We start from the raw sequence: 15,035 nt of genomic DNA on the forward strand, positions 1-15,035 counted from the left end.
CAGGTATTAGATCATATATTTTATTGTACAAAATACAAAATTCATAAACATACTGAAAAACACGTCCTTCACAATACAACAAGTGTTCTTGTCAAGAAGCTGTTACCATATTAGTAACAGTTGTCCCCATAATGGATAATCAGTTATTAATTTAGTGTTTGTTTTGATAAATACACGGTGCAGAATAGTCATGTTGATGTTTCATGAACATTGTGTATCTCTTGTTTCTGGAATAAAAACATCATTCAAATAAAAGGGAGAATATCTAGAACTGTTTTCAAAAGGATCTACGGAAAAAAAACTAGTTGCTTCAAACAATTGTTCACCTGTCACATATTGCTTTTTATCATTAAGAATTTTTAAAAATTTGATTAAAAAAAAAGTTTTGTTCTTTGGTGATCATGCAGAGAAAAGATTAAAGTAAAATCTACATGCTCACTCAGAATGTTGCTGTTTTTACATGAAGTGCATTACATTAAAGTATGTTACATTGCTTCAAACAATCTGATATCCGTGTTTCCTGTTGACACTGAACAATAACGCATTGTTAATGAAATACATAACTGTGTACCACAGAAAGCAGTACCTCGCCAGAAAACAAAATTAACAAAAGTATCAGCTTGTCTGAAACATACAGAATGTCATAATGAATAAGGTGCTTTAAAAACAAAGACATCCCCATTTTTATCTGATTATTTTCCTGCATTCAGACAACAAAGGATAGGCTTGTTCAACAGCTGCCGCAACAAACTGTACATTTGGGGCTGGCAAAACACAAAAAAGGGAAAAAACAGGGTTAAAGGGATAACTATACTATCACATTTATTTATAAAAAACAATTAATGAGAACACGTCATTTTCTAACTTGGGAGTATTAGCATTTCACAGAAAATCACACTATCCTACAGTAACGCATAACAACTCATGGTAAAAGTTCAACAGGCTAGCAGATTTTGTATGTGGAATAAGTGGCTCCTCTCTCACCTTTATTAGGTATTTCTCGTGCTCTTACAAAATAAGGTTTCTTTAAATTTTGTTTGGCAGACCCCTGCCCATTTGTAATTAATTATTCTCTATGACTCAATAAACCATCGAAGCAAGTGTTTCTAAGAGATGTATATCCTCTAATGTCAGAAGTTCAGTCCAACTAAATCTGGTTTGTCAGTTTTGGGAAGCTTTGTCTATGAGAACCGTGGTGTCAGGTTGCAAAAGAGTTTTTCTAAAATAGAACTGTTGCAAGTGTTTGGGGAAAAAAACACATGGAAGAGAAATTCTTGGAATATTTTTGAACAGCACATTTAATACCAGCTGGATTAGTTTTTAATAAGCCTATATTAGAACTGGAATTTGTTTACGCACTTCTTAAAACTCACGCTGCACTGGAGCATTATTATTTTCATATTATATGGTTCCTTAAATACACAGTGCCTTGCAGAAGTAACCCCTAGAAAGTTTCCAAAACTTGTTGCTGCGTCAGCTTGCAACTGGGGCACTTAAAAAAAAGAGCTTCATATTTAGAAGGAACAAGCAAAAGTTCTAAATATTATTATTATTATTATTATTATTATTATTATTATTATCGAAGTAATTCTACATGGAAGAGCAGTGGGAAAAAGTGAAGAAGTGGAATCTCTTTCAGGTGTGAGGGAGACTAAGAAAGGGTGCAGGGATATAAATCCCAAATCTCGCGAAGGAAAGGACAATGGGCGGAATGTGAGAATGGGCACAGCAGGTGAGAATGAGTGTCCAAACAAAGGGAGATCTGGGGGAGGAGTGTGAAAAGCTAAAATCTGTTCATCACAGCAGAGGTTCTGGAGAGGAATTCACACAGAGATGGTAGAATGTGTCATCCAAGTTTAAGGATAATCTTAGCTTCTAATGTCTTTCTGGAAACCCTATAAGAGGACAGAAAGGTGAGTGCAAGCATGTCTGGGAGAAATAATATGGGAAACTGTCATGATCCTCATTGGAACAAGTAAAGGTTAATTCCATGCTGGAATGATCCTCATTGCTTTGATAGGTTCCATGAAACAACTTGCCAACTGCCTTCGTTTTGTTCATGGGAATGTCAGGGCACTTTCTGTAAGATATACAATAATTGAGATTGCTCTCCAGATATTCTTGAAATGGCCATATACATTTGCAGGGGATACAGAGACTTCTATTACAGCAGGTGCTTGGCATGGAAATGGCCTAAGGGTGGTTAAGGGAACTGTGGACGAGAAGGTTGTATATATTAGGTGGTCAGTACAATGAGACTGATGGGTCTGGAAAAAAGGCCCTAGTTGAGCGGTCATCCTGTAAAACAATTTTTTAAAATAATCTTGGAAGACAGAAAGTGTGTTGAGGTGGAAGGGAAGCACCGATGACCCACAGGCCAAAGTGGTCTGACAAGAATAAAGCAGTCCAGTCTAGACCCGACTGTATGAGAAAATATGGTAAGGCTTGATTGCAGTCTACCAATGATCCCCAATGAGCTTATCAGAACCGGACCAGGTTTCTGATGATGACTGAGTGAATTTACAGCACCCCACTATTTGAAGCTGGTACTTCTCAAAAACCATTACATCCTCCAAATACTTGCTTTGTAGGACAGTTATTTACCCAATTAAGTAAATTTTACTTAATACAACTTCTTTGCCGATTTTCCAGACATTTCAACTCCTTCACATTTAACAGTGTTGAGTATGATTATTACAATTTTGAGTAAAAAACTCATTAATAATATTATAATTAATCCAAATGTGAAATGGGAAGAGATTCATTACTTTTGCAAGGCACTGTATATATGTTTTTGGGAGCTACGTTACTGTCATTTCATACCAACAAATGAGTATATATCACTCTATACAAAATATCTTTACCTGTGACAGTGATGCTTCCTGTTGAGAAAATCTGTAGGGTAGCTTTGATATTCTTAATCCTGTATGATGCTGCAGGGTGCAATTCTGGCTCATAACTGGAAGATAACACACAGCTGCTTTAACAGTTATAAATTATACTGAACACAAAATGCTAAAACGTGCAAGAGTCTTACCTAGCAAAAGGTCTGTTTTTCTTTGTGAACTCTGGAAGTCTGATTTCAAAGGGCATTGAGCATACAGCCAACACATTAACAATCTTAAAATCTGTGAATTTCACCTAAAGGAAGAAAACATTTTCAAATTCAATGTTTCAATGTTTTTTTTTTCAGATTATTGCAATTTGTTTTAAAATGGTTTCTCTTTTCATTAGCACAAAACCGATCTTTTCATATAATACTTTCAGGAGTTGTCTAAGACTTGGGAATGGAAAAAATGCAATAAATCTCTTATTGATGTTACTCTTAATATTTCAAGGTAGAACGGTTTGTTTAAAAGTAACTCATGCAAGTACTATACACAATTACTATGCCTAAGGTGTTAAAGATTTACAGTTGTAGCTCAACAGACAGTATAAACAAAAATAACTGAAAATTAAACTGTTTTCAAATTAATGCTGTAGGCTTCCCTATTTTCTTGTGTGGGAAAAGATTAAAATTAGAAGAGTTGTTGAAATCTCAGATCACAAGCTCTTTTCTCTCTGCTCCCCTAAAACACCATAATTTCATCTAAAGGACAATTTTAGTACTACTTAAACACAAGTACTGTTGTCTCTAAAGGCTTCCAAGCAGTTCCTGACCCACTTACTTCAACAGCTTGAGTAAACAAAAGAAAAACTGGAATGATGTTTCCAAAGTCAGCCAAACAGGTTTTGAAAAGCAAGCTACTAAGGAAGTGCTAACTCATTGTGGACATAAGAGTGTTGTTGCAACATGAGATTTAAGCCTAAAGGAAGTTTTGGTGTGATGAAACCTGTCATGTTTCAAGTCAGTAGATGTAGCAGTTCCAAAGACATTGGTAGTTTAAAATTTGAGTTAACTGTAATTCCACTAAAAGGGTCCTTTCCCAATGTAAAGGAACAAGTAATAGGTTTATTCCATGCTGAAAAAAAGAAGAAAGAGAACACAACGTTTCGGCCGTGGAGCCTTCTTCAGGTGTGAGAGAGACAGGGCAGTAGGCAAAGGTAAAGTAGCGGGAGAACAAAGGTTGAGAGGGAGGAGGAGTGAGAGGCGGGAGCAGGGGACAGAAAGAGAGGCCAATCAAGAGGTGTGAAGACTTCACACCTCTTGATTGGCCTCTCTTTCTGTCCCCTGCTCCCGCCTCTCACTCCTCCTCCCTCTCAACCTTTGTTCTCCCGCTACTTTACCTTTGCCTACTGCCCTGTCTCTCTCACACCTGAAGAAGGCTCCACGGCCGAAACGTTGTGTTCTCTTTCTTCTTTTTTTCAGCAGGGAATAAACCTATTACTTGTTCCTTTGCAGCCTACGCATGCTGACGCAGCTACCCACCTGAACTACTTTCCCAATGTAGAACTGTTAAGCAAATTGTAATAAATTAATATTTTTTTTTCTCCAAAGCAATTTTGTGGTAAAGGTTGAGTATCAGAAAAGGATAAAATAAGTTAGGAAGCATTCACAGAAACCTCATTGCTGTATAGTAATTTGCACTGTCACTAGAATAATGTCACACCTAAAGCTTAAAAGCAACAACTGCATTATGGGGTGTTTCACCAGACACGTGATGAACTAGTGTATTTTAGATCTTGCTGCAACCCAAAATTGAAAGGTGCCATTCTGATATAGATTTGGGTGAAATCTAAGTTTAAAAAAAATGAGCACAACAGTACTATTCAAAATGATAGTAGTTTGGGTTTTGCAAGAAATGGCTATCAGGCAGCCATTGAGGTTTATGGGAAAAAAACAACATTTGTCAATATATTAACTGCATTGTCCCTAAATCCAACACCAACCGAGTTGGCAGTTAACTAGCCAAAAAGTCCTTAAGCAAAAACAGTATGCTCACCAAGCAAAGAAAAAGAAAAGAAAACAGCTGTCAGTCAGCAATCTTGGTTTATGTAGGAATCCTATTTTTACCTGTATTCATTCTGGTGGCACTACAATTACAACAGCAATTTCTCAGGTGCAAGGCATGTGTAGTATACTAATTTCAGTTAAATGTGCAATGGCAAACAAGATTTTGAAAAGGCTTTCCAATATTTGGGTCAGGACACTTTCTTGACTCAGGACTCCAAGTCTGGAGGGCTCCCTAGTCTTTGCACGGGAGCAGTTTAAAAACTGAGAAGGTCAAAATCCTTTCGATCACTACAAGCTTTCACTACTTGGAAGCCTAAAAAGTTTAATACCTTAAAACCAAGTTTTTGTAGACATCGTGCTAATCTCCGGGCACCAGATTTAGCTTCTTCTTCACTAAAATGGAAACAACACAAAGGAATGTGTACATCATCAAATGCACAAAATATCTGCACTGTCTAAATGACAGCAACAGATTAGCAGAGTAGTCCTGTACAGCATAGAGGAAAGGTATATGAACATTTAATTGTTTCATTTTTTATTTGTAATGATTTTTACAACTGGGCTTTACAAATGGGTTTAAACCCATTAAATCAGCGATGAGTTGATTTAGATTAAGATCTTGGTCAAGATGAAATCTGGGCCCTCAGTGACCACTTGCCCCTTCCATATTTGAGCAATTAGTCACACAAGTCCACATTAAGGGTTTAATGCTGTAATAAAAGAAGTCATAAAGCAACAATCATGAAGTTAATATATCATTTTCATACTCTCTGCTGAAGCCACATCAAGTATTTGACTAAAAAAAAGTGAAGAGTCACAACAAGAAAGCAGATGCTGGGTAAACTCAGGACTTGTGTGACTAATTGTTCACATATGGGAGGAGCAGGGGTCACTGAGGGCCCAGTTTTTATCATGACCCAGATCTTAATCGAAATCAACTCATCACTGGTTTAATGGGGCTAATTTCAACATCTTATCCCGGCTGTTCAGGTGCAAGTGCTTTGAAAACACCTAGAAAACCTGCCCTGCAGGACTGGGACTGCCCAGACCCGTTTCAAAAGATAATCAATTACATTTGCATCTGCTTGACAGTGAATACAAACTACAAATGTCAAGCAGCTCCTCTAGGAGGTTGTGAGGTTTCCTCACAAACAAGAGAAATTACATGAAAATGACACGCTTTTGTGATTCTGTACCTGAAGCAGACACTAGGTTTAAGTGTGAACATCATTATGTTAAACTGCTGAAAGACTAATGTTAAAAGGAAACAAGAAAAATAAAAAAAAACTGCTCACAAAGCATTTTCAAAAACTAGCATGTTTTTGGAGTATTATATGATCTTAATGGATCAATGTTACCTCGTAGCTCCTGTGCAAATAATCTTTCCTGAAGACCATATTGAAGCAGTGATTCTGGGCTTTCTTAGTTTCATCAGAACCTTCTGTGAAAGACAATACAAAGAAATTCTCAAGTTGAAACAAATAGCACACTTCAAATGCATTTCCAACAGACCTTTGTAACCCACTATTACCAGTGACGAGAAACTTCAGCACCAGCAACACAACTGAGGCCTGTTTAATGTTTTGTTTTCCCCAATTTGAAATCCAACATAAAATTACAAAGAAACTTTTACAATGTACAGGTTTGCTAATGTTTATTAGCTGGCATTCAATTCACTGATTTGAGAACTTATCAGTATGATGCACTTATTTAATTAAGATTTGTTTACCTTTAGAATTGATTGGAAATACTACAAACCATGAATGATAAAAATCTGCTTTAAAGTAGACAGCTTTAATTTAACTGTGGAATAAAATACTACATAATGCTGAAAACACACTAGAAATCCGTGTTTATTTTTCTACAGCTTTACAGAAACACTCATGGAACTGTTGCTACAAATTCTTAACAGGTAACTCTGGACATCTGGTGTGAAAACAATTCCAATTCCTTTGCAAACTGAAAGAAAACATCCCAAGGAAGCTCACTGTACCCCATCCTCCATTCAAGCTCCCCCTCATTAGCTCTGAAGCCCTTAAGTGAAATTTGAGGGTTTATGTTAAGCTGCCTTCATAAAGGAGGTTCAGGAGAACTGGACAAGGTTTTGACAGTCTTTCATCATCTCAAATTGCTTTCTGTGAAATGCATTCTAAAAACAGAATGATCAGCCTCTGTATGACAGGACTGTTCCTACATTTTATTGTTTTAGCAAATTAATTTTAAAAGCAAATGGCACTGGCTTAATGTGATGTGAAAGCTCTCAATCATTTACCTTCTGTGACTACATGAGCATAGAATTTGGAACAACTCAGCCATTGAGAACTGTCCTAGAAATGTCATCATAAATCAAAGATATTTTTAAAGAAGGCTCATTTTAACTTTTTCACGGACGGTCACACTGTTGCCAAGGTATATTACCTTTACATATGTTTTAGAAATTGGTAGGGTGTTCAACAATCCAAAAATAAAAAGTGAATCTGATTGCCAATTGGAGTTTATGAATAATGTAAAAAAGTAAAAAAGGAAAGACTAATCTATATGATCTTAACACTGTCTTACATGGTCTTGGAACAGAGTTGAATCAAAATACTGCAGTCCAAGGATCACGACACTAAGGGATATATTGTTGGAATATACCAGGTCTCCAAAAACAAAACAAAATTTACCTAAGTTATACTTACAAAAAACTTCTGATACATTTCTGCACTTTGCAAGGCATCATTAATATACTGAAGCATGAGTTTCCAACCCAATAATGAAGTTGATGCCAACTGGTTTACATTTATTAGTGTCACTAATTTCAACAGCTGTAGAGTGTATTTTACAGTCACAGATTCAATATTTTAGTAGCCATCACAGATGCACAACTGTAAGGAGAGAAGGTTTCCTAACGGAACATGTTAAACACATGTTCAAGCTGATGTAGCTGGTTTTTGTTAGCTGTTGACTAGGATCCACAAAGGGTGACCCAACATAGTGTTAGCTTGTTTTTCTTTAACAGCAATGTTTGAGTGAGCCCTGCAGTGTGTATGAAGGTAATGCTATGATGGGAGGAAAAAAACGTAAAAAATCTAAATCATATCAATTCACCAGGACTGCTGTTCCTGCTGTGGCTATCTATCATCATTCCAAACCATGATAATGAGCTATTCTTGATGTCTGTAAAACACAGCAACATAATGGAAGGACTCTCGGACCGGTCAGTCTCCTCATACAACATGGACATCATTATAACATTTCCCATGCAATCTCCATACTCTTTTGTTCAGCACTTGCCCTGTCCACAATTAACCTGCTTCATCAGAGATAATGTTAGAAAACTGTCTGTTAAGAGTGTTGGTCTCTGCAGACTTGCTTGTTCAAGATCTGGGTTAGGTATGCACCACCACAGAATGGTGGAGCCAATTATTAATGAAGTCATTGCTGTAAAAATTGAATAGACTGTTATACAATGTCTTCCAGTGACCTGTCAAGCTGTAAGAGAGGGTGGCAGACAATGATCACGTTAATGAGATGGGACAATGATTTTACGTTGCTGCAGCAACATCACAAGTGGACAACCACCACTAGTGAGACATTATGGAAAATCATCTGCTGATGCCAGCGAAAGGTGATAAATTGTGGAATAACAAACTCCAAAAACCTTAGATACTATGTGTGCATTGGGTTAATGCCAACTTCTATTCTCTCCAAAACAAATGGTAGCTAGTGGACATGATAAAAGACATAATGTACACCCCTTAAAACCACGATCAAGCTTTGTGTCGTTCACAAGTTCTTCAATAGCACGGTCTCAATAAGAAGTAACATGCAATGCTCTCAACTACCAGCCCAAATGTCATAAGGTCAGACAGCATGTTACTCACACTGCATGTCAAACTAGTGATGAGTAAAGACAGGTAACATGAATCAACAGATGGTGTAGGTTTCTAATTATGCTTTCCACTATTGAAAGACAAATAGGGCCTGGGCTCATATTTCATTCTGACACTACTTTGAAATTGACTATTTAGCACAATTTGCATGAGACTAAAAGCCAATAAATTAACAGAGGGATGTGGATTAATTAAGAAATTGTTTCTAAATACGTTCCAAGTGAATCATGCATTTCTCTCTGCCAACTTAATATTCTCCAAGATCCTCTGTATTTACTGGTAATTTGGACTTTCTCATCACAGACTCTGGCATCCTGTTCATGTAATCCTCCAACAATTCTCCCAGGACTAACATTTTAATCAGAACCAAATAGTACGTCTTGGTTTCTGATCAAAATAACTGAGTTGAGAGAGAACGCACACTGATTAAAAATGGATGCTTTCAACGCATTTCACAATATGCATGCAAAAGCAAACCTAGCCAAGGAAAAAATAAATCAGCCCTCCAAAATTAGGGTAGGGATAACCTCCAAAAAATTCATTTTAATTAAATGATCAATCTATGACCTTTAATATTTTTTAATCTGTAAGTACACAATGCATCAGCAGATTAACTCATTTTGCAATACTGGGATACTTAATACTATAAGCCTTCATATTTTAAATCTGGGAAAGCTGAAGTGTCTAAGTGATAAAAAATACATACACTTCTACATTAGAGTAAAACTAGAAAATGTCATGTAATGGCTGGACAGTAATGACAGTAATGTCCTTGCACTCTCACAAATCCAGATGCTGTTTAAGCTGAAAAGGCAAGCAAGGATTTCAAGTGGGTAGCTGCGTCAGCATGCGCAGGCTGCAAAGGAACAAGAAATAGGTTTATTCCATGCTAAAAAGAGAAAAAAGAAAACAACGTTTTGGCCATGGAGCCTTCTTCGGGTATGAGGCTCACACCTGAAGAAGGCTCCATGGCCGAAATGTTGAGTTTTCTTTTTTCTCATCGGCATGGAATAAAGCAAGGATTTCTATACACCTTAGCAAACGTTTTATCCAGCATCATGATGCTGAAATCAAGAAAGGAGGGTCCATCATAATAGAAGGACTATGGCATGGATGGAGGGATCTCAAGTCTTCAGGCACAGTTAGTGCAGCAGTTATGGATGGAATGAAGTGCCTCAACAGTAAGCAAGCCCCAGTGTCAGTAACTGACAATAACCTGCCCACATCACCACTGTTTATCTTCTTGTGAGCCAAAGAAAACATGGAACTGAAGGTGTGCAGCTTCTGTTACTCACAGACTTTTGTATTCTACTAAATCATTAATAGAAAGAATATTCAATGCAATCCATCTGTGAATTCTGGTTTCAGGCAAAAACTGTAGAAAAAGTACAAGTATATTTAAGCCAAAAATGTAGAGATTCAAAGACTTAAGATGGTGATTAAAGTGTGTAGAATAAAATTTACATAATTTGACTGCTCTCACAGAAAATAAAAAGTACAAAAGAGAAAAAAAACATCACAAGGATAAGAAACATGACCGTAACTGTGTAATTCCTTTTCCAATTGCAGTTTTATATATTCGTAACTCCAATATCACAAAGAAAGAGCTGCATGAAAAAACAAAAGAAACCGCTACATCAGAAACAAAAAGAAAACCTGCAGCATTTATTTTTAGGGACTACAAATGGAAAATGGAAATGTAAAGACTTATCAGTGTCCTTTAAAAACTGTGCTAGAACTTAGGTTAGAGTGATCTCTAGTGGCGCACTTCAGTACTGCAGGTCTCTTCTTTTTGCAGATACTTAAGGGAGGAAATATTGTTTGTACACAATCTTAATTGTTTCTTTTATGATGTATTATCCCTTATTAAAATGTATACTTCAAAATCTTTGAAGTAATGAAGTGACTCCTACAAACACAAACATTAAACAGTATTTTAAAATGCATTCATGAAATATAATACTAAAATAACTTTGTCATCTTTGGCTTTTGTTACAGGTACGATTAGTATCACTAACATTACACTGTACGCATGCAGTTGCTTACTCTGTTCAGAGCCATGGCTCTTTTCAATAATTACCATCAAATTATGCATCTAAGTAAAACATACAGAAAATAAATCTTTGAAATGCACATAGAAAAAAAATAGCTAAAGAGCAGTTGAAAAGACTTGAGAGATTATATTCAGGAACAGACATATAACACATGCTGTGCTTACCACCTGACTGATGACTCCCAAAATTCAGAAAGCATTACTGACAGTTTCCTTCCACTTGTTCCTTACAGGGCCAGCCCTGCTCTCCCGAGTCCCACAAAAATGAAAGCTGTAGACCAACGGTTTCACACTCCATTCCTGGAGGGCCGTATTGTCTCTTGGTTTTTGCTCCACCTGAGCCCCGAATGACTTTAATTAGCTTGTTTAACTAGGATTACTAATTTTCTTTAGGTGCAACATGTCTAATAATTACAATAATCCCTGGATTTGTACAGGGCCTTTCATTCTCAAGGACTGCACTTTCCATACAAGAAGGGACCTACTTCATTCACCACTAAGTGCACTCCAGCTATGTGCCAGCTGCCCCACTACAGAGAAGATCCAAAGGAGAATGGAGAAATTATATTCCCATATTGTACTAACAGGGAATTTTAGGGAGGCCAGATTATGCAAATCCAGAGTGGAATTTAACAAGCACACCTGGGCTCACAATCCTACTTTTACAAGCAGTGCCATGGGATTTTCATAACCAAGTAGTCAGGACCTTCGTTTATCATCTCATCTAAAGGACAAGTCCTCCTATACCCGAGTGTCCCCAGTCCTTACATAATTATGTTGGGAGACTGGTTTACAAATGCTGGTCTAAACAGACCAGTAGGTGGCACCAGCAACACATACAGCAAGCAGCAACCTGGCTTTCCCTGTCTCAGGACCGCCAAGCCCAGGCCTGTTTTTGAAAGGAATTGTACCTGGAATGACATGTTAAGCATACATTTAAAGGGAAAGAATAAAGTAACTAGATAAAATTGAGGTTTGTTGAAGCAAAAATCAGTTGACACTGCAGTCTTCCAGGAACAGCCTGAGAACCCTGCTTTAAGTGTTGTTGAGGTCTAAAAGACCTCTCAGTACTAAATGTAGAAAAAGCCAAAATGTGTGGTTATCAATCATTACTCCAGAAAGAGTAAAATGACTTCTTAACAATAATGGACTTACCCCTACATCTGGTTTGTAGATGACATTTGTTCCCTCCAGTGCAATTGTTCGTAGATTTAAATGGCACCTTGTTCTAAAAACAGACACGACATTTGTAATAATAATGTCCAATGCAACATCATTGTCTGGTTCCATTTGGAAAGGTGATTGTCAGCTCTTCAAAGATGCATAACAGGGCTTAAAATGGTGGCCTGTAAAACAAATAAAACACGTATATGTTCTTATTCTCACTATAATCAGTTAGAAGTCCACATTTAGTCATAAGTATAAATCATACAACCTAGATCTCAGGATTACTGCAGTACAGTTCCAGACACTGCATAGGCCTGTACACTAAATTTGTCTCATTGCCATTACAGAAAGCCAGAGCACTACATAAATTATTTTGTCCCCTATGTCAGTCTATTAGGCGACAAGAAGATAACATATGCAAGTCATTCTGCATTATCCCAAAAGGTAGAGGAATGATTTGTGAAAATTAGACGTCCAACTCGACTTGTTTCTGCTTAAACCGCTGGAACGCGATGATGATTATGATGATAAAGCCTGCGACCTCTCACTGGTATGGCAAAAGCTGCGTTTGTACCAAGCGGCAAGCAATACAGTGGAGTTTATAGCTAAGGCTCTTGCTTTCTTTGATAGCAAATGCCATATTTTTGTGGATTTCTGCGCTACCAAGCATTTGTCGTTATACTCATCTCACCGCACCTACTGAAATAGAATTTGTAAAAATTCATGCTCGTCTGACACGAAGCCCGCACCTGGCAACCCACTTACGTTACTTCATATTATACAACACCGCCGTATCCTTAATTATCTCTGTCCTTAAACACATTGAGGCGGTGTTCTAAACCGATAGATACTCAAATAGGGAATACAACAATTACAATTTTTATTGAAAGTGATCTTGTGGAAGTTATTCAATTCTATCTATATCATTAGACAGCACATCTAGAAACAAAGTCTACTTCCTGGTATGCCACTGATGTAATGTGCCCGATATAATCTATTGAACAGAGACGAGATTAATCTCCAACAGCTACACACGTCAAACCTAAAGATACAATGTTATAAAAGGTAATATATTTTATACCTTTGCAGCCATCTACAATGATTACAACACTCCCGACAAGTTCAGTCTCAAAAGGTGTGCAAATCTACTTGAAAAAACAATTATCATTATATTTAAAGGGGGGATAAGACAGTTTTGTAGATCAATAAACCATATAACGCCCAGTTAATCAGGCTATATACACATGATTATCAAACAAGGGGACGTTTTCTTACCTCTGAGCATTAAATTGGAACAGTACTAAGCCAGTTGCTTAGCTACATTGCATTAAAAATAAATAAATTCGTTACCGCCTTAATCTGTTTTTATATGTCTTTAATGTATACAAACCACACATGCATTTTACTAAAAGTTTAAACAAAAAAACAACAGCCAGCACCACTAACGTACAAAGACCAACGAGATCGCCTGGATAGCCAATACGTCCTGCTGAAAAGATCTGAGAGAGCCCAATGAAAATACTCGGCTCAAACTGAACTAGCGCCACGTACTGGACTCGGAGGACACTTGCATATATGATCCTGTCTGAAAACACCATACCATACACAAGTTTATTTGGACTAAGGCAAAAGCAAAATAAACCAATAATGGAACGCTTTGTATAATGTTTTGTATTAAATTAAATACTACGTTCATTTGTAGAAAACCTGGATATCCTGGATTTATATAAGTAATTACTTATATAAGAACTTATATAAGTAATAAACACGTTACATTAATTAGGGCTATAGATCAGCATTAGCAAGACTGAGGACTTAAAAGCCTCTCCTCTGGAATAGGTCCTGCACACTTGTACATGCAATAGTAAATCCACACATCATAAGTGACTGTATTGTCAGAATGTAGAAAAATTATAGCTCATTGCCCCTTCCTACATTGCTATCAGAATTCTTCCCAGGCTGTGTAAAGAAAGAGAATTGTTCAGTCTATTCACATATAGTCTGCAACTGTTAGGTTCCTTAACCACTCATCCAGTGCGGAGTTATATTTATCGTCTTCCATTCTGCTGCATTTGGTTCTATTTCTGCAATATCAAATTCTGTGGCAACATTTCGTATGTTAGCTCAGTCTATAATTGAATAAATATGTCTGCACTTATGTGCATGCCACCTTCAAGTGGACCAACTAAAGTGTTATTATATTTCGAAATGTTGTATTAACTTTGTTCTTGTCAACGTTAGCTATTTAATTTTATTTAGTGTAATGTTATGTTTTTCTACAGCCCGTTTGTGTTAATCAAGAATATTTGAATTTTGTAAGAAAATATCATGTGAATTTCTAAACTGAAGTGGCTTACTTATTTTAATTCAAGTGAACATACAGTGTATTACTTACACCCATCCATTGTCTAACCACTTCATCCAATTAAGGGTCGCAGAGGAGCCACAGCCTATTTCAGCTAGCAATGGGCACAAGGCAGAGCACACCCTGGATTGGATGTCAGTCCATCACAGGGCACACATAAACATAGACACAAATACATCAGGGCCACTTTTTCCAGAAGCCAATCAGTCTACCAGTATGTCTTTAGACTAAGGAAGGAAACCCATGTGAAGATGGGGAGAACATGTACTGTAGATAGCACCCTATATCCAGATTTTGAACCCAGGATCCCAGCACTGTGAGGCAGCTATGCTAGCCACTGTGTAATAAAGAAAAAATACTTGCTCAGAGGTAAAACTAATTGTAAAACAGTTGGTGTTACTGACAATCCAGCAATTCCAGTTCAATGTAGATGTTACAAAATAAAAAGAGTAAAAAATGGGCCTTAGTCTTATAAGAAGTAAATATTATTTTAAAGATGAAAATGCCATAGAATAAAAGTAATCAAGGATTCTCATTTTCAACTTTGAAAGCCCTTGGTCCAGCAGGTTTTATACAGTAAATCTCTTTACATCAGAAGCACAAAAAGAGCTATGAAAACTGTTTAACTGTTCCAATAAGGGCAATAAATAATTGGGTTGTTAAGAGGCAAGCTGGACAACT

General features: G+C 36.9%; 1 protein-coding gene across 1 annotated transcript; it reads right to left on the reverse strand.

Moving 5' to 3' along the window:
* Window positions 1-6: 6 nt before the first annotated feature.
* On the reverse strand, window positions 7-13,483 carry tbpl1 (TBP-like 1). The gene is made up of 7 exons (XM_088625293.1): window positions 13,265-13,483; window positions 11,978-12,168; window positions 6,253-6,335; window positions 5,224-5,287; window positions 3,038-3,141; window positions 2,865-2,959; window positions 7-764 (listed from the first exon to the last, which is right to left on the reverse strand). The coding sequence occupies exons 2-7, from the start codon at window positions 12,110-12,112 to the stop codon at window positions 685-687; spliced, it is 561 nt and encodes a 186-aa protein (XP_088481419.1). The 5' UTR covers window positions 12,113-12,168; window positions 13,265-13,483; the 3' UTR covers window positions 7-684.
* Between the last annotated feature and the right edge of the window lie 1,552 nt (window positions 13,484-15,035).

Source organism: Lepisosteus platostomus, chromosome 3, assembly GCF_059453375.1.
Source record: "Lepisosteus platostomus isolate fLepPlt1 chromosome 3, fLepPlt1.hap1, whole genome shotgun sequence".
Classification (NCBI taxonomy): Eukaryota; Metazoa; Chordata; class Actinopteri; order Semionotiformes; family Lepisosteidae; genus Lepisosteus; species Lepisosteus platostomus.

Coding starts and splice junctions, on each gene's coding strand:
- tbpl1 (XM_088625293.1), bottom strand. CDS start 12,112: ATGGAACCAGACAATGATGTTGCATTGGACATTATTATTACAAATGTC. Junction 6,336..11,977: donor TCTACAAACCAGATGTAGGG/GTAAGTCCATTA, acceptor TGTCTTTCACAG/AAGGTTCTGATGAAACTAAG. Junction 5,288..6,252: donor ATTTGCACAGGAGCTACGAG/GTAACATTGATC, acceptor TTTCCATTTTAG/TGAAGAAGAAGCTAAATCTG.